Source organism: Tachypleus tridentatus, chromosome 12 (assembly GCF_004210375.1).
Source record: "Tachypleus tridentatus isolate NWPU-2018 chromosome 12, ASM421037v1, whole genome shotgun sequence".
Classification (NCBI taxonomy): Eukaryota; Metazoa; Arthropoda; class Merostomata; order Xiphosura; family Limulidae; genus Tachypleus; species Tachypleus tridentatus.
In genome coordinates, this window is record NC_134836.1 from 115,792,861 (window position 1) to 115,819,449 (window position 26,589).

The window sequence follows — 26,589 nt, forward strand, 5'->3', positions numbered from 1 at the left end:
GTACCTACAGACTTTACAATACTTGTATCTACAGATTTTACAATACCTTGTATCTACAGACCTTACAAGGCCTTGTACCTACAGACTTCACAATACCTTCTATCTACAGGTTTTACAATACCTTGTATCTACAGACCTTACAAGGCCTTGTACCTACAGACTTCACAATACCTTCTATCTACAGATTTTACAATACCTTGTATCTACAGATCTTACAAGGCCATGTACCTACAGACTTTACAATACCTTGTATCTACAGATTTTACAATACCTTGTATCTACAGGTTTTACAATACCTTGTATCTACAGACCTTACAAGGCCTTGTACCTACAGACTTCACAATACCTTCTATCTACAGATTTTACAATACCTTGTATCTACAGATCTTACAAGGCCCTGTACCTACAGACTTTACAATACCCTGTATCTACAGATTTTACAATACCTTGTATCTACAGATCTTACAAGGCCCTGTACCTACAGACTTTACAATACTTGTATCTACAGATTTTACAATATCTTGTATTTACAGGCCTTACAAGGCCCTGTACCTACAAACTTTACAATACTTGTATCTACAGATTTTACAATATCTTGTATCTACAGACCTTACAAGGCCCTGTACCTACAGACTTTACAATACTTGTATCTACAGATTTTACAATACCTTGTATTTACAGATCTTACAAGGCCCTGTACCTACAGACTTTACAATACTTGTATCTACAGATTTTACAATACCTTGTATCTACAGACCTTACAAGGCCTTGTACCTACAGACTTCACAATACCTTCTATCTACAGGTTTTACAATACCTTGTATCTACAGACCTTACAAGGCCTTGTACCTACAGACTTCACAATACCTTCTATCTACAGATTTTACAATACCTTGTATCTACAGACCTTACAAGGCCCTGTACCTACAGACTTTACAATACCTTGTATCTACAGACTTTACAAGACCCTGTATATATAGACGTTATAAGAACCTATATCTACAAACTTTATCAGACCTGGTAGCTTCACACTTTACAAGACCCTGTATATATAGACGTTATAAGAACCTATATCTACAAACTTTATCAGACCTGGTAGCTTCACACTTTACAAGACCCTGTATATATAGACGTTATAAGAACCTATATCTACAAACTTTATCAGACCTGGTAGCTTCACACTTTACAAGACCCTGTTTTATAGCCTTTATAAGAACGTGTATTTTACTTGAACATAACAGAGTGTCCTGATACTAGAATACACAGCGTTTTCGTATTATTTATTCGTTGTTTTTTTAATTGTGATACACAGTGATATTTAGAAATGCAACAGTCCGTAATTTGCAGAAGGCATGTGTGAAACAGATAACATTTATCCGCCAAGTGGCAGCACTGTTTCCGAATATTTAAAGCCAATTGCGTGTTGCTTTTACAGAGATTGACGATACTATAGATGTGGAACGGCTTTTCGAAATTCGATGGCTGGAGAGATCGCCTGGTCTCGACTATTCACCGAGATGTCGCTAAAAGCAGGTAATTGAAATTCGATTATATGAAGATGTTTTTAATAAAAAAATTACTATTTATAACTAATACAACAAAAAGGCAACATGGGAAACTTCCGTAAACTAAAAAACAAAACAAAAAAACATTCACGGTGAATATTGAGTTGGAATTATTTAAAATCACCGAAGATTATTACAGTCTATTGATGTTGTTTTTAATGGTTAGTGAACTGTGAGAAACTTTTTAATTTTACAAGAAAATGTAAGAAAATTGTGTGACTTTTATTTTAACAAAGCCACATTGAGCTATCTGCTGAGTCTACCGAGGGGAATCGATTCCTTGATGTTAGCGTTGTTAATGCGAAGACTTCCCGCATTATTAATATATTAAAATATATTAAATATATTATATAACATTAAAATATATTAAATATAATATATAACACATTAAAGTATATTAAATATATTATATAACATATTAAAATATATTAAATATATTATATAACATATTAAAATATATTCTTGTCATCGCGAATCACTAATTAACATCAGTGTCATTCAATTTAGGTGTTCTGTCTCTTCCTCTCCCATTTACAAATTCACTTGTCTCAGTCTCACGATCTGTTGTCCAGTTGACAATGTGTGGGAAACATTTGTTGGAGAGTCCAACTGACATCACACAAAGCTTCTATACGAACGCTCTGCTCTACTGATAATTCTCTACGCTTTTTGGGGCCGTGGCATGACAACAAACCTTAATATATATTGTTGAAAAGTTTTTATCAAGGATTATTTGTGGAATGCTAAGAAATTAATTTCTTCAAGCAACTACTGGTACTCTATGCTAAAGGGCCAGGTGGTTGAGGCACTCGACTCGTAATCCGAGGGTCACGGGTTCGAATCACTGTCATACCCAACATGCTCGCCCTTTCAGTCGTGGGGGCATTATAATGTTACGGTCAATCCCACTACTCGTTGGTAAAATAATAGCCCAAGAGTTGGCGGTGGGTGGTTATGACTAGCTGCCTTCCCTCTAGCCTTACACTGCAAAATTAAGGACGACTAGCGCAGATAGCCCTCGTGTAGCTTTGCGCGAAATTCAAAGCAAACCAAGCTGAACGTGTCACAAGTGTTTATTATAGCTGATTGTGTCACAAGTAGTTGTAGTTGAACGTGTCACAAGTGATTACTGTAGCTGAACGTGTCACAAGTGATTTTTATAACTTTGAGTGTCACAAACGATTCTTACAGATGAAGTGATAAGTGACATGTACGAACACAAATAGATAATACATCATTATAATTAGTGAAACAACATACTATAACTGTTTGATATGTTTTGGAATTTCGCACAAAGCTACTCGAGGGCTATCTGTGCTAGCCGTCCCTAATTTAGCAGTGTAAGACTAGAGGGAAGGCAGCTAGTTATCACCACCCACCGCCAACTCTTAGGCTACCCTTTTACCAACTAATAGTGGGATCGACTGTCACATTATAACGCCTCCAGGCTGAAAGGGCAAGCATTTTTGGTGCGACGGGGATTCGAACCCTCGACCCTCGGATTACGAGTCGCACGCCTTAACGCGCTTGGCCATGCCGGGCCTATAACTGTTTGAAGTGGGCTCTTGTGTAGATAGAACATATCCTCTTTTTGTTACGTATTTTAAGAGCCTCTCTGTAGTAATACCCGAAGTTATTAGATTTTTTCACACTGTTGTTTAATGGGAAGGTCAACTATTTTAAACAACTTTAACACAATAAATGTGTGAAAAATACAAAGGTATTGTATGATAAATATCTGACAGTCAGCAAACGAAAAACGAATTACAGTTTGTTCATATTTCATTAATGCTAACTATTACTGTTTTTTGACCCTATTTTTTATTTCTTTACCTTTTAATTCCGTCTATATAAGAATCACGAGAATATCATCTGGCGAGAAATATCTTAGAATACGCCCCCTGGCGATAACGACAAAATGCATCGCAGCAAGCTTATACATCACCGACAGATTTATTGATTGAGGCAAAAAACGTAACTACATATTTTTTTTTTCAGACGCTTCTCAACCAAAACTTTTTCTTACCTTGTGTAGCCACCAAACAAGCTCGCCCTTACAGCCGTGGTGGCGTTAGAATGAAACAACCAATTCCACTATTCGTTGATAAAAGAGTAGTCCAAGAGTCGGCAGTGGGTTGTGAATTACTAGCTGCCTTCCCTCTAGTCTTACGCTGCTAAATTATGGAGGACTAGCACAGATAGCCCTGGTGTAGCTCGTAATTTTAAAACAAACAATTCTTGTGTAGCTATTGTAACCTCGTAGCAACCGATGAAGGCGGGCTACAAAGTGGCATCTCTACTTTTGTGCTGCGAGTGTGAATTAGTCACGCACCAGCAGTCCTGGATTCTTCACACATTCGTCCCCACGGTCCACAAAATGTATAAATTGTTTAATAACAAAATGCAAGGATAAAATGCCAAATAATATACCAGTTTACTGTTGCTGGATAATCGTTATTTCCGGACTGTTAAGGTGGCATTTCATCCTGATCTACTAATATCCGTGAAAATAGAAGAAAAAGTTCTTAGTGTAATGGTTCATCAGTCTCTAAAGCCGTTCACGTGGTGTGCTGTTTTCAGTGGTAGGGTAAATAGGATTTTAGGTTCTATCTACAGAAATACTGAATACAAAACTCAAGAGGTTATAATTTTATTGAACAGGTAGGTCACTGATTAGGCCATGTGTGGAATATTGTGTTCAGTCTTGGGCTCCTTATCTTAGAAAAACATTGAATTGTTGAAAAGGATTCAGAGGAGAGTTACTGAAATGGTACCTGGGATCGAAGGTTTGTCATATGAGGAGACAAGAAGGTCCTTAAAATTGTTTTCTCTTGAAAAAAGAAGAGTTAGAGGGGATATGATTGAAGTGTTTAAGATTGTAAAAGGAATTCATGATGTTGATGGATCAACATTTTTCATATTTAACATCGAGAATCACAGAATTAGAACACAAATATAGAATTGGACAAAAATAGAAGCTGTCTTCAGCTGAGATAACCTAAGAGTTGGCGGTTGGTGGAGATGACTGGCTGCCTTCCCTCTACTCTTACACTGCTAAATTAGGGATAGCTAGTGCAGATAGTTCTCGTGGAGTTTTGCGCGAGATTCAATAAACATATAAATTATAGTTTGACTTCAAAGCTTGATCCACGTAGTAGTCTATGTTGTTGTAGCTAATTATAGTTTTACTGTTGGCATCTTGATGTAATATAACTGTAAAGATTTTACTGTTGACATCTTGATGTAATATAACTGTAAGAATAAACCAATAATTAGAACTTTTAAGGAATAAGTAAATAATTTTATCACATTTTACATTGTGGGTCTGTCATGACCTGGTGGTTAGGTCATGTGACTTGAAACCTGCAGGTCGTGGGCTCGAATCCTGGCACCTAATATGCTCGATTTTTCAACCGTGGATGCGTTATAACGTACGTTCAATCCTATTATTCGTTGGTGAAAAGTAACCCCAAAGTCGGCAGCAGGTTGTGTTGACAATTAGTATATCACATCCAAGTTATGGGATGACTAACGCAGATAGCCCTCGAATAGCTTTGTGCAAAATGTGACAAACAAGCAAACTTTTTTATTGATCAAAAGAAACTGTTGTGTTCTCTAGAGGCTCAGCGGTAAGTTTGAAGGCTTATAACGCTATGTGTTTAGGTGCCTGTGGTTGGCACAGCACGGACATTACTATTTGTAGCCTTGTGCTTAACAACAAAGCAAACAAACAAACAAAAGAAACGACAGCAAAATGTTAGCGATTATTCTTTACATCTGTAATCTGTCACAGAATCTCATCTTCTGTTTGTAGACAATGAGGCATCTGTCAACATGGTAACAGTAATAATGGGCACGATGTCATCAGGTTTTCGATAATATTAGACACGGTGTAAATCGATTAAATGACTTTCAGATGATATGGCTTCAACTGCCTGTCACACCATATAGTCTTTTTATTATTATTATTATTATTATTAAGATAGCCCGGGTATTGCTTGAAGATTATTGTGCTAGGCTGTGGGATGGTGCACGTTCAGTTACAATAAAGAAACTCAGTCTACTCTGTTTAAAGCGTTATGAGGGCGACACTAAAATCTCGCTGTATATTTAGATTTGTACAAGAGTTGGTTGTTGGTACTGTTTATAGAAGCCCGTCAGTCCACAATTAGGGTTAGCGCAGAAACCTTCATGTAGTTTTGCACGATTATTGGAAACCACCAACTAATCAAGGTTTTAACCATAGTCAGTCAAGATGTGAAGTAATTGCTGTTTTGTAGTTATTGTTGTTTCTTAGAATGGTTTGTCGGGTTACTGAAGTGAACTTTTGTGAGCCCAGAATTGGTTCGTTAGGATCTGACTGTGAACTTCAGTAACCCCAGAATTGTTTCGTTAGGATCTGACTGTGAACTTCAGTAACCCCAGTATTGGTTTGTTAGGTTTCAACTGTAAACTTCAGTGAGCTCAGAATTAGTTCGTTAGGATCCTACTGTGAACTTCAGTAACCCCGGTATTGGTTTGTTAGGGTCTGGCTGTGAACTTCAGTGACCCGTACTTAAGGCGTTCGACTCGTAAGCTGAGGGTCGCGGGTTCGAATCCCTGTCGCACCAAACATGCTCGTCCTTTCAGCCGTGGGGGCGTTATAATGTTACGATCAATCCCACTATTCTTTGGTAAAAGAGTAGCCCAAGAGTTGGCGGTGGATGGTGATGACTAGCTGCTTTCCCTTTAGCCTTACACTGCAAAATTAGGGACGGCTAGCGCAGATAGCCCTCGTGTAGCTTTGTGCAAAAAATAAAATAAAAAACTTTATAGCGATGGATGTATCATACGAAGTACTTGTCAAATACAAAAATGTTGACCTATTAGGAAAACCTAGGTTTAAAGACAATCGCGCTAATTTAATTTACAAAACATGGTCACAGACTCTATTTCTTGTTTTAGTATTTGGTTGTAACCCCTCTGGCCTTGATAACCATTTGACATCGCCGTGGCCGAGAGTGCACGAGGGAATGGACCTAGGCAAGAGTGAGTTCGTAATGCTATATACACGAATTAGGACTTTCCATAGTTCCAAGGTGCTTCTCGGTTTCTTCTCTCGCACTTTATCTTCCATTATATTTCGAAAGAGTTGAATTTTGGAATGTTGCCTGGCCAGAGTAGTTGTTCATCGGAAGTTCTGATATAAAACCAGAGGAGTCTTTTCAATACACGGAGAGTAGAACATCATCTTTGTTTCACGTGTACTGCACGTGATGTATGGCATGAATATTACCAACCTTTATAACCCTGTGAGCAAAGTCACCCTGTGATGTGCACAGACCGTCAGCTCCGAATTGTTGGCTTTCATTGGGTATCAAGGATGTCGTTCTTAACATTGATTTCACATTAAGCAGGCGTCCCACATCTCCTGGCCAGATGTGTATCTCATACTACAGAGGCTGACAATGTTCCACAGTTACATTCAAACACTTCTTCACTTTGTACAAAATGCAACCCCCCCCTAGTACATCGGTAAGTCTACGGATTTACAACGCTAAAATAAGGGGTTTGATTCCTATTGACGGGCTCAGCAGATAGCCCGATGTGGTTTTCCTATAAGAAAACACAAAATGCTTACCGTCAAACTCGTCTGAGAAAAACACTTTTCCCATCGTCTTGGTGATGAGTTTGTTTTTTCTTAGCCATCTTCTTGCGAAAGAAGCTGAACACAGCTACTGTGAGAGCGATGACAGCGACCTGAAGTTTTCTGTCATGCTTTTTTGAGATCAGTGGACGACAGTTGAACATTCTATACGCTTCTGTGTTTCAGAACACGAATACTTTCTCCCAACCCCCATCTCTTACTCCGCTCCACGCAGCCAATCACTCTATATCTGTAAATCCAGTGGTCACAGTAGGTTAGTTAAATACTGTCGCTCCACACAGCCAATCACTCTATATCTGTACATCCAGTGGTCACAGTAGGTTAGTTAAATACTGTCGCTCCAAACAGCCAATCACTCTATATCTGTACATCCAGTGGTCACAGAATGTTAGTTAAACTGTCGCTCCACACAGCCAATCACTCTATATCTGTAAATCCAGTGGTCACAGTAGGTTAGTTAAATACTGTCGCTCCACACAGCCAATCACTCTATATCTGTACATCCAGTGGTCACAGTAGGTTAGTTAAATACTGTCGCTCCACACAGCCAATCACTCTATATCTGTACATCCAGTGGTCACAGTAGGTTAGTTAAACTGTCGCTCCACACAGCCAATCACTCTATATCTGTACATCCATCGGCCACAGTAGGTTAGATAAATACTGTCGCTCCACACAGCCAATCACTCTATATCTGTACATCCAGCGGAAACATCTGTTTAGTTAACTGTCGCTCCACATAGCCAATCACTCTAAATCTGTACATCCATCGGTCACAGTAGGTTAGATAAATACTGTCGCTCCACACAGCCAATCACTCTATATCTGTACATCCAGCGGTCACAGTAGGTTAGTTAAATACTGTCGCTCCACACAGCCAATCACTTTATCTGTACATCAAGCGGTCACATTTGGTTAGTTAAACTGCTGCTCCACACAGACAATCACCTTATATCTGTACATCAAGCGGTCACAGTAGATTAGTTGAACACTGTCGCTCCACAAATCCAGTCACTATATCTGTACATCAAACGGTCACAGTTGGTTAGTTAAATACTGTCGCGCCATACAGATAAACACTATATCCGTACATCTAGCGGTCACAGTAGGTTAGTTAAATTGTCGCTCCACACAGCCAATCACTATATCTGTAGATCCAGGTATCATAGTACGTTAGTTAAATACTGTCGCTCTACACAGCCAACCACTCTATATCTGTACATCCAGCGGTCACAGTAGGTTAGTTAAATACTTTCGCTTCACACAGATAATCTCTCTATATCTGTACATCTAGCGGTCATACTAGGTTAGCTTATATATTGTCGATCCACGCAGCCAATCACTCTATATCTTTACATCCAGCGGTCATAGTAGGTTAGTTAAATACTGTCGCTCCACACAGCCAATCACTATATCTATAGATCAAGCGGTCATAGTAGGTGAGGTAAATACTGTCGCTCCACACAGTCAATCACTATACTTGTACATCCAGCGGTGACAGCAGGTTAGTTAAATTCTGTCTCTCCACACAGCCAGACACTCTATCTGTACATCCAGTGGTCATAATAGGTAAGTTGAATACTGTCGATCTACAGGGCCTGTCCCTCTATATCTGTACATCATGCGGTCACAGTAGGTTAGTTAAACTGTCGATTTACACAGCCAATCACTCTATATTTTTACATCCAGCGGTCATAGTAGGTTAGTTAAATACTGTCGTTCCACACAGCCAATCACTCTAAATCTGTATATCCAGCGGTTACAGTAGGTTAGATAAATACTGTCGCTCCACACACCCAATCACTATACCTGTACTTCAAGCGGTCACAGTTGGTTAGTTCAATAGTGTCGCTCCACACAGCCAATCACTCTATATCTGTACATCCAACGGTCACAGTAGGTTAGTTAAATTGTCGCTCCATACAGCCAATCATTATATCTGTACATCCAGCGGTCACAGTAGGTTAGTTAAACTGTCGCTCCACACAGACAATCACCCTATATCTCTACATCAAGCTGTCATAGTAGGTTAGTTAAATACTGATTGGCTCCACACAGCCAATCAATGTATATATGGACATCCAGCTGTCACATTTGGTTAGTTAAATACTGTCGCTCCACACAACCAATCACTCTATATCTGTGCATCCAGCGGTCATACTAGGTGAGTTAAATACTGTCGTTCCACACAGTCAATCACTATGCCTGTACATCCAGCTGTCACAGCAAGTTAGTTAAATTCTGTCTCTCCACACAGCCAGACACTCTATCTGTACATCCAGTGGTCATAATAGGTAAGTTGAATACTGTCGATCTACAGAGCCTGTCACTCTATATCAGGTACATCATGCGGTCACAGTAGGTTAGTTAAACTGTCGCTTTACACAGCCAATCACTCTATATCCGTACATCCAGCGGTCACAGTAGGTTAGTTAAATACTGTCGCTCCACACAGCCAATCACTATATCTGTACATCCAGCGGTCACATTTGGTTATTTAAACTGTCGCTTTACACAAACAATCACCCTATATCTCTACATCCCGCGTACATAGTTGGTTAGTTAAATACTGTCGCTCTACACAACCAATCATTCTAAATCTGTTGATCCAGATGCCATAGCAGGTTAGTTAAATACTATCGCTCCACACAGCTAATCACTCTATATCTGTACATACAACGGTCACAGTAGGTGAGTTAAATACTGTAGCTCCACACACCCAATCACTCTATATCTGTACATCCAACGGTCATAGTAGGTAAGTTAAATATTGTCGATCCACACATCCAATCACTCTATATCTGTACATCCAACGGTCACAGTAGGTTAGTTAAATACTGTCGCTCCACACAGCCAATCTCTCTATATCTGTACATCCAGCGGTCACAGCAGGTTAGTGAAATTCTGTCTCTCCACACAGTCAGACACTCTATCTGTACATCCAGTGGTCATAATAGGTAAGTTGAATACTGTCGATCTACAGAGCCTGTCACTCTATATCTTTACATCATGCGGTCACAGTAGGTTAGTTAAACTGTTGCTTTACACAGCCAATCACTTTATATCCGTACATCCACCGGTAACAGTAGGTTAGTTAAATATTGACGCTCCAAACAGCCAGTCACTCTATATCTGTACATCCAGCGGTCGTAGTAGGTTAGTTAAATACTGTCGCTCTACAGAGCCTTTTACTCTATATCTCTACATCCAGCGGTAATATTTGTTTAGTTAAATGTCGCGCCACACAGGTAAACACTATATCTGTACATCTAGCGGTCACAGTAGATTAGTTAAACTGTCGCTCCACACAGCCAATCACTATATCTGTAGATCCAGCTGTCATAGTACGTTAGTTAAATACTGTCGCTCTACACAGCCAACCACTCTATATCTGTACATCCAGCGGTCACAGTAGGTTAGTTAAATACTTTCGCTTCACACAGCTAATCTCTCTTTATCTGTACATCTAGCGGTCATACTAGGTTAGCTTATATATTGTCGATCCACGCAGCCAATCACTCTATATCTTTACATCCAGCGGTCATAGTAGGTTAGTTAAATACTGTCGCTCCACACAGCCAATCACTATATCTATAGATCTAGCGGTCATAGTAGGTGAGGTAAATACTGTCGATCTACAGGGCCTGTCCCTTCATATCTGTACATCATGCGGTCACAGTAGGTTAGTTAAACTGTCGATTTACACAGCCAATCACTCTATATCCGTCCATCCACCGGTAACAGTAGGTTAGTTAAATATTGACGCTCGAAACAGCCAATCACTCTATATTTTTACATCCAGCGGTCATAGTAGGTTAGTTAAATACTGTCGCTCCACACAGCCAATCACTCTAAATCTGTATATCCAGCGGTTACAGTAGGTTAGATAAATACTGTCGCTCCACATAGCCAATCACTAAATCTGTACATTTAGGGGTAACAGTAGGTTAGTTAAACAGTCACTAGATCTGTACATCCTGCGGTCACAGTAGGTTAGTTAAACTGTCGCTTCACACAACTAGTCACTAGATCTGTACATCCAGCGGTAACAGTAGGTTAGTTAAACTGTCGCTTCACACAACTAGTCACTAGATCTGTACATCCAGCGGTAACAGTAGGTTAGTTAAACAGTCACTAGATCTCTACATCCTACGGTAACAGTAGATTAGTTAAACTGTCGCTTCACAGAACTAGGCACTAGATCTGTATATCCAGCGGTCACAGTAGGTTAGTTAAACTGTCGCTTCACACAACTAGTCACTAGATCTGTACATCCAGCGGTAACAGTAGGTTAGTTAAACTGTCGCTTCACACAACTAGTCACTAGATCTGTACATCCAGCGGTCACAGTAGGTTAGTTAAACTGTCGCTTCACACAACTAGTCACTAGATCTGTACATCCAGCGGTAACAGTAGGTTAGTTAAACTGTCGCTTCACACAACTAGTCACTAGATCTGTACATCCAGCGGTAACAGTAGGTTAGTTAAATTTGCTTTTCTCTCATTCTGACTTGTGGAAAGTCTCTCTTTGCTCAAAGTAACAATAAGTGTTTTTTTTTCGTAGAGCTATCTCGCAACCTTTGTTTATGGTAACACCTCACGCACGTTGTTGTACGTGGTATTCTAAACTGACTTTCAGTTAAAACGTTGATATAGAATGTTAAAAAAAGACATAACCCGGGCGCTTTCGAAAGGTGGACCTTTTTTTTTTAAGGATCAAGCTTGGAGTCTCGGCAATAATTTTTATCTATGGTGACAAAGCAGCAGCTGAAGTAATAAATAGACACTATTGTGTCCCATGAAACACAGACACTATTGTGTCCCATTAAACACAGACACTATTGTGTCCCATGAAACACATTTTTACCTGTCTTAAAATATGATTCTGTAAAAAGTGTGAGAAATAGGGCGATATTGTAAACGTTCCCTTTAGGGTACATCATATGGTGTTTGTGAAGTAAGCTACTATTATTGATAGGTTCATGAGGGAGAACACGAAAGTTCTGTCGATAGAGGTTTGGTTTGTTTTGAATTTCGCGCAAAGCTACACGAGGTCTATCTGCGCTTGCCGTCCCTAATTTAAGAGTGTAAGACTATATGGAAGGCAGCTATTCATTTTTATCGACCGCCAACACTTGGGCTACTCTTTTACCAACGAATAGTGGGATTGACCGCCACATTATAACGACACTCCGGCTAAAAGGGCGAGCATGTTTGGTGCGACGGGGATTCGAACCCGCGACCCTCAGATTACGAGGCTAGTGCCCTTACCACCTTGCCCTGTCGGGCCCAATGAATTCATGAGAGGGAACACGAAAGTTGTGTCAATAGAAATGTTTGGTGAACAGTCTTCAGGTGAAGTTAACACTATTTATGGCGAAAATGCATGGATCATGGGAACGAAATTAGATATATGTAATTGACACATGATTGCAATAATGTTTTTTTTTTTAAATATAAATGTTTAAGTGTGGTTTGAACGACACATGCTAAATAACATAAACATTACTATCTTTAAGAAAATAACTCTAGTTATTCGTCAAGTGTGGCACGCATGCGGTGTAAACGGTATCTGGTCCACGTATGTTGAAATATCAACAAAACTTTTTACTTGTTTTAAATACGAACCTGTCATGATGTGGTCTTTCTCAGATTTACGTTACTACTGGCGTAATAATACACATTGAAATTGCCTCTGTCTAAAACTTACTGCAACGCTTTCACCGTTAAAGATTCAAACAGCATAGATAATACACAGTTGTCCCATTCCCACATTCAAAAACGAAGTAATCAATTTCAGGATGCGAGAAAAGCACGAGCACAATCGAGCCAATAACTGCAAAGCACAAGAAGATTTCGGCCAAAAAAAAAATCGAATTTTCATGGAATGAGAAGGTAGACATGATCGAGCTCGACCGTAGATTCTGTCGTTATCTGTAAGTAAAGACATAGAAAAGGATCAGTGACTGGTGAACTCAATTCTTTTAAACACATTCTAATCGTATTCTATTTTGAACAGTAACTGTTTTTTTTTTATGTATCATCCTGAACAGGAGATGCTGGAGTAGAAACGCAAGGAACCGGACATCTTCTGACTTGAACTTTCGGGGTTCACCTTCACAATGAGATGGTTTAGCTTGTTTCAGAGAAAGCCACTTTTCGTTGACGACGAATGATTTTTCACACGAATGTCAATGGTTATATATTATTCAGATATTTATATCTCATCCCATTTTCCTAATCATTTATATTCGAATGTTAAGTTTGTAGTGGGAAATTGTTTTCATTTTGAAGTCCATTTGCGTCGGTTGAACGTTAAAAAATTGGAATTCAAGCCCTGCCACGTGGCTTACACGTGACTTGTTTTAGAAATTTCACCAGAATTCGTCCAAAGATTAGTGGAACTGTTTTAATTTATCGGTATATATCAGCGTATTTGAAAATGTTATTTAGTTTTAACTTTCTTAATAAACGCAGGGCAAAGTTTAGCCCACTTGTTAGCGGGCTAAACTGACAATCACTGCTAATCCCGCATTTAAAATTCACCATTTGGGAGCATTTGTGAGTGTGACAAACAGTCTTGAAACTTAGGAGCCCCACTCCTATTTAGATAAAATCATGAACAATGTTATCTTAATAACACATTAAATAAAATAATATTCTTACAAGTGTTATTGCTGCCACAGTTACTTGTAAGAGATGTTTCATAATGTAAATCGAACACCCGCCTTGAACAATCTCTTCCAATTGTATTTTGCAGGAACCCACCCCTTTATGTTTTTTTTACGAGTGCATAATCAATTCAGTAGGACAGCATGGCTGCTACAGTCCTACTTATAGCCAAAAACTGTTACGTCTTGATTCATATTCATCAAAGATTTAAAATACTGAATAAAAGTAAGAAAAGTTAATACGTTATAACTTCTTTTTTTTTTTACCCTCAAGTTATACATTAGTGACAAAAATCAACACCAGGGCTTTTAGGTTTTGTTTTGTTCATTTATTTTATTAGAATTTCGCGCAAAGCTACACGAGGGCTATCTGCGCTAGCCGTCCCTAATTTAGCAGTGTAAGACTAGATAGAAGCAGCTAGTTATCACCACCCACCGCCAACTCTTGGGCTACTCTTTTACTAATGAATAGTGGGATTGACCGTCACATTATAACGCCCCCACAGCTGAAAGCGCAAGCATGTTTGATGTAACGAGGGTTCGAACCTGCGACTCTCAGATTACGAGTCGAGTGCTTTAACCACCTGGTCATGCTGGGCAAGGACTTTTAGGAGTCTCAAAATCAGCTATCGACGCGTTGGTAATTATTATCATTCTATATGCATTTTTTAATATCTATTTTAAAATAATGCTAATATATAGATATATTTAAAATTCTCTTCAGGTCACAAAAAAGCATTGTATTCCCCTCTGAATTAAAATGAGAAAACAAATTATTTTCTTACAATAATTTCGATGCATAAAAGCGTTGAAGTGCTGCGGGTAGACACTTTACCTGGTATTTTATGCGTAGCTCTACCTTGGTAAGTTTTCTTTCCGTTGTTAAAAATAACATTTTTTTTTTAAGTTTTTGATGTTGGTATTTAGTTTGTATGTATTACTTCTCAAAGCTACGTTACAATTATTTGTTTTGAATTTCACACAAAATTATACGAGGGTTATTTGCGCTAATCGTCTCTAATTTAGTTGTGTAAAACTAGAGGGAAGGCAACTAGTCATGACCGCGCACCGGATGGACCACTTTTTTATCAATGAGTAGTGGGATTGACCGTCATATTATAACGCCCCACGAAATGTTTTGAAGAACAAGGATTCGAACTCGCGACCCAGAGATTGCGAGTTCAACATCTTAACCAACTGACTATATCAGGCCATAGTATTTTAAAATGCATGCCCGAATGGAAATCATTGTGTTACGTATGAGTAAAGAATTCACAATGTTACCCGTCAGTAAGGAAGTCACAAAGCTGCACGTTAGTATGACGTGACATTGTCACTGAATATAATGATTGATAAAGTAGATGGAAATCATTACAGTCTCTACCGCTGAAGTGACTTGTTTTGGATCATATATACAATGGGATTAAAAACTGGCCAACTTAACCATGTACTGATTGGATTGAGCACGGTATGGACTGGGGAGAAATACTATACTTAAAGAAGAAACTGGGCCCGGCATGGCCAGGTGGTTAAGGCACTCGACTCGTAATATGAGAGTCACGAGTTCGAATTCCCGTCACACTAAACGTGCTCGTCCCTTTCAGCCGTGGGGGCGTTATAAGGTTCGGTCAATCCCATTATTCGGTGGTAAAAGAGTAACCCAAGAGTTGACGGTGGGTGGTGATGATTAGCTGCCTTCCTTCTAGTCCTAGGGCCCGGCATGGCCAAGCGCGTTAAGGCGTGCGACTCGTAATCCGAGGGTCGCGGGTTCGCATCCTCGTCGCGCCAAACATGCTCGCCCTTTCAGCCGTGGGGGCGTTATAATGTGACGGTCAATCCTATTATTCGTTGGTAAAAGAGTAGCCCAAGAGTTGGCGGTGGGTGGTGATGACTAGCTGCCTTCCCTCTAGTCTTACACTACTAAATTAGGGACGGCTAGCGCAGATAGCCCTCGAGTAGCTTTGTGCGAAATTCACAAACAAACAATCCTTCTAGTCTTACACTATTAAATTAGTGACGGCTAGCACAGATAGCAGCTTGGCGTGATATTCAGAACAAAAAAACAAGGATAAACTGTTCGGAAAATGGATTTATTTATTAGGTAATGAAAATTTCCCGGCATATATAATAACTCTCAGTCAACAACCATGCTCTTGTAATAACAACTTCGAAAACCAGATGTGAGTGATATTTCTGGTATTGTATACAACTGGTGCAGAATTCGTTTTCACGACCAGTTCTGTGGTGCATCTGACAATATTAAGAGGAAAATTAAGTTCGTGGTTTTCGCAAAACTTGACACAGAACTTAAGTTTTGGTTTTAGTTATTTGACTGCTAGATGGACTATGTCAGCATTCTTAACTCCGGGCGTTATCAAAATGAACCATGTTTGAGTAAACAATCTTCCAGTTTGCTTTCACTCAAATCACCTCATTTAAGAAACTATGGTCTATCGTCCGTCTGAACAGGGTCTTAATGGTCATCTAACTAACAACTGGAAAGGTTAGACCTTTATATTAGCTCCCTTGCACCTCCTAGTGGCACAGCGCTTAAAATCGAGTGTCGATACCCGTGGTTGGTAGAGCACAGATAGACCATTGTGCAGCTTTGCACTTAACTACAAACAAAGAAAGGCTCCCTTGTTTGTCAACTGGTGGCTGAACGGTAAATGTTTGGGTTATAACGTTAAAAATCGGAGTTCGGTACCCTCGGTGGTACCAACTAAACTATGTGAAGCTACGTTATTGTTACTGATCTGCGGTATGGTTAGGACAAATGTTGAAACTGACCTGTATAAATGTTTTGAGTAGTTGTACATGGCCGGGCATGTTAGCCGGCTCGAACTATGAGTCCGAGGGTTATGGTTGGTGGTTCGCTGTAAGAGTGATCATCAAATCTCAGTTTTCGATCAGACAAGAGTAACCCAAGAATTGACGGTTTGTACCATACGTTAGTAATCTTCATCAGTTCAGAATTGTTTGTTTAAGTTTTCTACAACCGTCTGTACTACCTATATGGTTGAAATGCTCCTTGTATTATTCTGGCAAGGCAAACATTTTTCTCTGTATCATTCTTTGGAGAAAATTTAACAGGTGCCCCAAGATGGACGTCAGAGAAGTGAAATTTTAAAACAGTTCTTTACCGCACTCTAAAGGTTTTCACTAACTCATGAATATAAGTTTACTAATTTTGTTTAATCTTTTTATAATATGTGTATTTTATATAATCATTCCCTGCAAATAATTAGATCTCTTTTGTACGTGGGAGCGTTGTAATGTGACAGTCAATCCCAGTTTTGTTAGTAAAAGAGTAGTCCAAGAGCTGGTGGTAGATGACTTTTACTAGCTGCCCTCCATGTAGTCTATCACTTAAAAATTAGAGGCAGCTATCGAAGGTGGGTTTTGAGTCTTATTTCGACTTTTAACTTTAACTTACGTGTTAGCTTAAGGGACAATTCGTTAAAAAAGCCACAAAACAGGATATTAAATAAGCCAGACTGGGCCGGAAAACGAGAGACTGAAACAAAACACATTCTTACACACTTGAATTCCTCTATCTTCAACACATTCTAATACACTTGAATTTCTCTATCTTCAGTGTGATATATCACTAGAAAGAAGGCAAAATCAGTCGATGCTCTATTCGACCAGAAATTCAAAATATATAGAAACGTTAATTACAACTGTGTGAATAAAAATATATTCATATATTTACATATTACATAAGGACTATATCTCCCCCCCATGGAAGAACTTACCATGATTTACACTTAATGACATGTTAAACATGGTTTGAAGATGTGCCAACTTACTCACAAAGTTAATTACACGATTTTTATGTTTACCTTTGACATTACATGTACATGAGCTATTGTGTACGTCTGAATAAAGTTAATTTAAAATCTCTAACATACCACTAACAAACATATTTAAAACTATTGTTTCGTAAATACATTAAATCAAATTACAAGTCGAACGCCTTAACACGCTTGGCCATGTTGGGCCCTACTGGTGGCAGCCATGACGAAAAAATTGTTAGTCAAGAAATGTTTGTATTCATATAAACGTGATTCATTATAACGCCCCCACGACTGAAAGGCGTTATAATGTGGTGGTCAATCCCACTATTCGTTGGTAAAAGAGTAGCCCAAGAGTTGGCGGTGGAGGGTGATGACTAGCTGCCTTCCCTCTAGTCTTACACTGCTAAATCAGTGACGGCTAGCGCAGATAGCTCTCGAGTAGCTTTGCACTAAATTCAAAACAAACAAACATGCCACCAGTAACAAAGCTGACTCCACATTCCATATCTTAACTATGTTTTTTGAAGCTAGATCTTCATATCGTGGGGTCTGGCAAGGCTTGGTGGTTATAGTTAGTAATCACTTGTAATATGAGGGTGGGGGATTTAAATCCCTGTCACCGAACATGCACACTCTCTCTACCTCAGGCTTATAATGTCACGGTCAATCCCACCTTTTTGATAAGAGAGTACCCCAAGAGTTGGCGGTGAGCTGGCGTCGACTAAGTAGCTGACTTCCCCTTTTCTAGTCTTTAGATGCTGAACTGGGAATAGCCACCTGGATATGAGATGGCGCCACTTTATATATATACTCAAGAATCACCGATGATGCATCGGCATCTAAGCTATTCCAACGGTCTTGTAAGAAATCTTTGCGTTTTTATGGACATTTTGACTGAATATAATAAAACCACGTATTTATTACTCATCTATAATTGTGTATATATTTTTCTTCATCAGTAAACAACTTTGATAAATGTGTTATAAATTACGAGGCAGTAACCTCCTTAGAGACATGGTCACTCTTTAGAATTCTGAGCAAATTGGAGTGGCTCGTGTGTATACGCTACACACATGTAGTTAGAGCCTCTCTCTTAAACCATTAGGTTCGACTACAAATTTATCATTTACGACAGATAAGAAACACAACAAAAACAGTGTAATATAGGGTGGTATGAACTCTAGCTGTCAGTGACAGCTATAGCGGAGAATATTATTCTGACAGGATTGTATGTGTGGCAGAATATAAGCTAGATTATTGTTATTTGTAACAAATGATTTGAAGATTTGTTCTAGGTCGTAAATAACTACGAATAAAATGAAAACATCCACTGCACAGAGATGTCGAAAGAGTTTCTGTTGAAACTTGAGAAACGTGGGGCAACTTTCCCCTTATTAGCTCGATCTCTTTTTATAATTCTGTGTCAAGCCAAACTAGTGTATAGATTTTCTAGATAAAACCTGTCCCAGAGCAGGAAGAGTACTTGTGAAATTCAAATAAATCTGCGAGTATTTTAAAAATAAATATGAACTTAGGTTTAAAGAAAGATTTTCATTAACGTCGTGACAAAACGTGAAATCAGTGAATTAATTTCTCACATCTGAATTAGTCCGTCAGAATGTCTCTAAACTGTTGATTAATGTATTTAAATAGTCAACACTCAACACGGTTCCATATTAATCAGGTCTTTCAGTTAATACAACATTCAACAGTTCTATATTAATCAGGTATTTTAGATGGAGATATAACACTCAGCAGTACCATATTAATCCGGTGTGTCAGTTAATATAACACTCAACAGTTCTCTCTCTTACTGTCTCGTTGTTTGGGTATACATTTTGTATACCCAGGAGGGTCAAGTGCACTTGACCTCTTCCTCCTTCCTTTTCCATGACAGTGTGAACTGCTTAGTATATTAATAATTTATACATAAGGCCCAGGGTGTGTGGTTTTCTTATAGCAAAGCCACATCGGGTTATCTTCTGAGCCCACCGAGGGGAATCGAACCCCTGATTTTAGCGTTGTAAATCCGTAGACTTACCGCTGTACTAGCGAGGGACCATGAGGTCCACATTTACTCGGGTTCCTTTCAGGGCAGTGTCCATGTATATTGCACCATTAGTTCTTTCACTAAGGTCTAGCTCATAGGTGGCTAGTTTTATTTTATCACGTAATTATTATTATTATTATATATATATTATTTTTTTGTTATTATTATTGCTATTTATTTTTGGATTTATTTTGTATAAAATTTTAACTTAATGATTTAGTATATAAATTAATCAGGGAGAGATGTTTAGGACTACTCAACAGCTCCGTTGTTTGTTTGTTTGTTTTGAATTTCGCGCAAAGCTACTCGAGGCCTATCTGCGCCAGCCGTCCCTAATTTAGCAGTGTAAGACTAGAGGGAAGGCAGCTAGTCATCACCACCCACCGCCAACTCGTGGGCTACTCTTTTACCAACGAATAGTGGGATGGACAGTAACATTGTAACGCCGCCACGGCTGAAAGGGCGAGCATGTTTGGTGCGACGGGGATTCGAACTCGTGACCCACGGATTACGAGTCGAACGCCTTAACCCACCTGGCCATGCCGGGGCCTCAAGAGCTTCTTATTAATCAGGTCTTTCAGTTAGAGATATAATACTCAACAGTTCCATGATAATGACGTCTTTTTCTTGGAGATAAACACTCAAACAGTTGTCTGTGAACGACATGCTCGATGGGCCTGTCACTTCACATCACACGCTAATTCAGTTATTATACATTATAGTTTTGAACTTATGCATATGTATTGTTTTGAGAAGGGACACTACGCATGACGGAATTTTAACTGGAAAGAAAAAAGGAAGTATATAACCAGGCGGATGTGTACACCAGATATTTACACTTGTAGTATGTGTGAATATTCATACGCATTTGTTAGTGAAGTTTGTTCTATTGTTGGCCACTATTTTTTCTTTTGGGTGTAAACCTTGAAACCACAGGTTTCAATTCAATATCATACACTAAAAGTTATCGTACTGAGTGCTACTGGTGTTTTAGAAACGACAAATGTGGCATATACGTACGAGCCTTACGTTTAGTTGTATGGTGATTGGTCAGCTCGGTGCTTGAGTTATCAAATGACAGTGAAGTTTACGAAATACCGAGTGAGTATAGATTGAATGAACCATTTCAACTCGATTCAGGTGTTGATAAGAGAAGGTACCAATTGGAGAAAGATACGGGATTTTGGTTGTGTGAACAAGTCTAGTAATTTCGACGTTTTGCATTCCACTGAATGGAGTGTTATGACGCGTTAAGGTAGAACTACTTTATGTAATTATTATTAGTTATGAACAGCCTGTCTCATGCTGTTTAAGAGTACATGATCACTTGTCTCGTGCAGGAAACAACTGACTCGACCCATGTCTTGCAATAAACCAGCGGATGTGAAAAAAACCTGTCTCGTAAAGCACAACAATGGACGTGACAACCCAACCAACTCCTGCAATATAACACTACACGTTACGACTTGTTTTGTGCAATGAAACTGTTGACACGAGTGACCGACTTTCTCATTCACAACCTTTTTACGTCCAATTGGCCTTCCAAAGTTTTCCATATCAAAGGCCGGAACGTGTTTTAGTCAGGTAACAATTTAACCTGTTAAAAATAATGTATTTCAAATGTCAATGTTAACATTGTGGCTTAGCAGTGGTTGGTTTTATACAATTCTGACCATATGAGATTAACTCCTGTTCCTTGTATGCTGATATTTTTCTATCAGTGGGCATGAAGCGAACCTTGTACGCTATTATTGAGTTAAGGACAACGGTTAAGTTTAAGACTTACAACGTTAAACTGCTGGGTTCGAATCCTTGCGATAGACTAATGTGGCTTTGTTCTAAACTAAATAACAAGGTCATGAGTATCTCAGAACGGCTGTTGTGGGTATTAACACTGTTATTAATCCTTATCAATGGGTACTAACACTGTTATTGACCCTTATCAATGGGTACTAACACTGTTATTGACCCTTATCAATGGGTACTAACACTGTTATTAATCCTTATCAATGGGTACTAACACTGTTATTGACCCTTATCAATGGGTACTAACACTGTTATTGACCCTTATCAATGGGTACTAACACTGTTATTGACCCTTATCAATGGGTACTAACACTGTTATTGACCCTTATCAATGGGTACTAACACTGTTATTGACCCTTATCAATGGGTACTAACACTGTTATTGACCCTTATCAATAACAGTGTTTATACCCATAACAGCCGTTCTGAGATACATTTTTATTTCAAGTGGGTCTCTCGTCATCAAGAAAGTCATGGGTAGTTGTATTTTTAGTCACTAATCTGCGCGTGCGTGAAGGCCGGATGTTTCCTATTATCTGGAAGTATTGATTTAAAGATAAAATATTCTGTAGTTACGTTACTAACAGCATTTTTTGTATTTTCCATTTTAATACCAGAGGGAAGTGTCACGACCGACAGGTTTATGTGAGGGAGTTAACTGGGAAACCCAGTCATTATGATAAAGTTTAACACCATCATCAACAATGGATTGGGAAACCCAGTCATTATGATAAAGTTTAACACCATCATCAACAATGGATTGGGAAACCCAGTCATTATGATAAAGTTTAACACCATCATCAACAATGGATTGGGAAACCCAGTCATTATGATAAAGTTTAACACCATCATCAACAATGGATTGGGAAACCCAGTCATTATGATAAAGTTTAACACCATCATCAACAATGGATTGGGAAACCCAGTCATTATGATAAAGTTTAACACCATCATCAACAAAGGATTGGGAAACCCAGTCATTATGATAAAGTTTAACACCATCATCAACAAAGGATTGGGAAACCCAGTCATTATGATAAAGTTTAACACCATCATCAACAAAGGATTGGGAAACCCAGTCATTATGATAAAGTTTAACACCATCATCAACAAAGGATTGGGAAACCCAGTCATTATGATAAAGTTTAACACCATCATCAACAAAGGATTGGGAAACCCAGTCATTATGATAAAGTTTAACACCATCATCAACAAAGGATTGGGAAACCCAGTCATTATGATAAAGTTTAACACCATCATCAACAATGGATTGGGAAACCCAGTCATTATGATAAAGTTTAACACCATCATCAACAATGGATTGGGAAACCCAGTCATTATGATAAAGTTTAACACCATCATCAACAATGGATTGGGAAACCCAGTCATTATGATAAAGTTTAACACCATCATCAAAAATGGATTTTTTTTTTAAATTTCTCTCGATGTCTCTATTTTATTCTTGACTCATTATCTGCAGGTTGCAGGTTCGAATCCCGTCACACCAAACATGCTCGTCCTTTCAGCCATGGGGGCATTATAAAGTGACGGCCAATCCCACTATTCGTTACTAAAATAGTAGTCCAACAACAAAGAGTTGTTGGGGGGTTGATGACTAACTGCCTTCCCTCTAGTGTTATACTGGTAAATTAGAGACGGCTAGCGCAGATAGCTCTCGTGTAGCTTTGCACGAACTTCAAAACAAACAAACAGTTTTAAGTTATTTGGACGTCGTGGTGAGTCTGCTTTCAAGGTATCATTAAATGTGACTTCCTTTTGAAATAGGTCACGTGAACTTCACTTTATATTTGTTTTTAAACCTTCTCTGGATAATACAATAAAAACTTTTCTATTATCTCCAACGAGTTTACTAAAACTTGTGAGTAAGTAAGGACAGTTTAATTGTAGTAGATCAGTTTTAACTCGTGTAAGGATTGTACAACATTTCACAAACTTGAGGTGGCACAGATACTTGTATAAGCTAGTACGAGTTAGGAGTTCTCTAGACGTCTAGAGCCCTTGAATATGTTATATGGAACAGTAGTTGATATAGGCGATCCTAGGACTTCTTGATCTGACTTGAAGTTGTAGTTTTACAGGCTTTTCTTTCTTTTATGCAAATGTTTTAAAAATAATTCAGTCTTAGCAGTTTATTGTAATTCTTAAAAGAGGCCATTAGGTAAAAAGGGACATATTTACTTATTGTTTTACGAATAAATATTTTCTATTTGTACATTGGTTCTATTTGCGTTACTTTGCTGTCTGTGTTCAATTTATTCTCTGTATAATTCTTAAACCTGCGTTTTATGGATACGTTTGACTGCTTGTTGAATATCATAATATTTGAATACCATGAGTATGTTTCCTAATTTATAGATATATGTGTGTGTGTGTGATGCAAATATAATTAATCTTCTGGAAAATGTTCTTATCCAATATTAATCGTTTTCATCTCAGTATGTAATATTAACGACGTGTTATTTTTCACACAATTACTGAATGCAATACCGCCAGTCGAGTTTGTCTGAAAGTACGAGCCCAACAATACAAACCAATAACAGAAGTCTGAGACGTGATGAACTTAACGGTACGAACCAATAATGTAATTGTGAGACGTAACGAACTTTACGGTACGAACCAATGACGTAATTATGAGATGTAACGAATTGAACGGTACAAACCAAAGACGTATTTGAGACCTGAGGAACTTAACGGTACGAACCAATGACATAATTGTGAGACGTAACGAACTTAACTGTACGAACCAATGAGGTAAAAGTGAGACCTACAAATTTAACGGTACGAAACAATGACGTAATTATGAGACGTAACGAATTTAACGTTACGAACCAAGTACACGAAGTTTGAAATATGCGGATTTCAAGACGCGTGTTCGATTCTTGCTTGGCCTCATCTTGTCACAGGTAAAGACACGGATGAGTCGTGTGATCTCACGAGTGTCGATATTTACAAACGAAACAGAACCAAGACAAGCAATAAAGCACATTACACTAAAGCAAAAATAAACACGCGTGTGTTTGAGGCGGATACACTGCATTCGTCTACTTTTGTTTATGGGTGATTCTGTTGGTGACGGATAGTTCAGCTTTATTTGACATATTATCGGATGTTAAATAATCTATAGCGCAGCTGGAACGTGCCCACGCGACATCTGTAGACAGCACCATTCTACTAGTTACTCCTGTCTGTAGCATCTTTCTTTGTCTCGATAACCCTTGTTTTCTTAATTGAAAAACATAAAAAAGTGGACCGCACCTCCTACTCAAAACGTAGCTTTTAATTTCCCAAACATACACGATATTACGGCTGACTCAGATCCGTTAACGGCACGTGACAATGTACTTGAGTTTAGAAATCGTTATACAAGTCAAACTAGAACCTTTTGGCTCAGATTAGTAGAAAACTAATATTTAATATATTTTTTTACAGAAAGTTCTGTATTAATTGTTTCAATATTTTAACGTGTAAAGCAGGACAACTCATATAATTTTGTTTAACAGTATACCAGGTTTAAAAACAACAATCCAACTGAAATGTATAAATAAAACAAATTTACGTATGTTTGTGTATATATATTGAATGTTGATGATAGTAAAGTTTCCTATACGCGCCCCCTAGTGGTACAGTGGTATGCCTGCGGACTTATACCGTTAGAAAGCGGGTTTCGATATCTGTGGTAGGCATGTACGGATGCCACTTTGTGAAGCGTTGTGCTGAATAATAAAAAAACGACTAACTTTACGTTTACTGGTGGCCCCTAGTGGTACAGCGGCAAGTCTACGAATTTGGAGCTTTAGAATATGTTTTTACTCCACCGGCATGGTGGGTTAATGCGTTCGACTCGTAATCTGAGGGTCGCGGGTTCGCATCCCGGTCGCACCAAATATACTCGCCCTTTCAGTCGTGGGAGCGATATAATGTGACGGTCAATTCCATTATTCGTTGGTAAAAGAGTAGCCCAAGAGTTGGCGGTGGGTGGTGATGACTAGCTGCCTTCCTTCTAGTTTTACACTGCTAAATTAGGGACGGCTAGCGCAGATAGCCCTCGTGTAGCTTTGCGCGAAATTCTGAAACAAACAAACAATGTTTTTACTTCAAATGGGTTTCTCGTTATCATGGAAATGTAATGGTATATCAACCCGTATTTTCACACATTGAGCCAAAACATTGAGCGTAGCTAAACTGGATGGTTTCAGAAAGCTTATATAGAAGATATAACGATAACAAGATTAAGTTCACTTCAACTAGAAGTTTTTAATTATAATTTCAGTTGCTCATTTCGTATTTTTAAGTTAATGTTACTTGAAGAATGGTTGCTATGATACGAAACCAACAAATTAGCTTTGTCTATGCTCTGTAAACGGAGCATGAGAGTCTGAGTTTGAGAGTACGATTTAAACGCTTGGTGTTTGAGACCTGTAACGTTTATTTCTATACATTACCGAGTAATTCTTGGAACACTGACCTGGGTGATGACAGGGCCTTTGGAAAGCAGGTGTTTGTTCGCTTGTTCACCTGAACAACGGGGTAAACACGCCGTGACGCGTGTGAGACAAATTGTTTCCTGTCTTTAACGAGACAGGTGTTTGCTCAACCCACTTTTACTTGAGTCAGCTAGCCGGTAGCAATGTCTGTGTAGTAGTGAAAAGATACGAAACTGCGGTGAAGTAATAAAAACTAGTTATACCTTGCGCAACTTCCCACACCCACTGCTTTCAAAAGCAATATATTTATTTTTTAAATAAAGCACCCTCGTGTGTTTAAGGTAATAAGTTCTGTTTGTATTCATTAGTTTTCCGAATCTTTTGTCACTTTTTTTTTTTTTTAATTTAACCAACCGTGCGGGGCTGCGGATCGTAGGTTCAATATTCGATACCTCGTTATGCAACTAAACATGTTCTACGCCTTTGTAGTTGTGGCCGCGTTATAAGAGTGACAGTTAAACCCAAGGCCTGCATGGCCACGTGATTAGGGCACTCGACTCCTAATCCGAGAGTCGAAGGTTCGAATCCCTTTCACACCAAACATG

The 26,589-nt window shown here is 38.7% G+C and overlaps 1 protein-coding gene across 5 annotated transcripts in view; it reads left to right on the forward strand.

Moving 5' to 3' along the window:
* Nucleotides 1-1,428: 1,428 nt before the first annotated feature.
* Nucleotides 1,429-26,589, forward strand: part of LOC143234435 (uncharacterized) — a 158,857-nt gene continuing 133,696 nt past the window's right edge. For 4 of the 5 annotated variants that reach the window (XM_076471816.1, XM_076471818.1, XM_076471817.1 and 1 more), the window contains exon 1: nucleotides 1,429-1,533. In XM_076471816.1, coding sequence (XP_076327931.1) covers nucleotides 1,479-1,533 — 55 coding nt within the window. In that variant the 5' untranslated portion in view covers nucleotides 1,429-1,478. Of the gene's footprint in view, nucleotides 1,534-20,573; nucleotides 21,318-26,589 lie in introns of those variants that run through there. The other variant, XR_013018652.1, reaches the window with a different exon arrangement.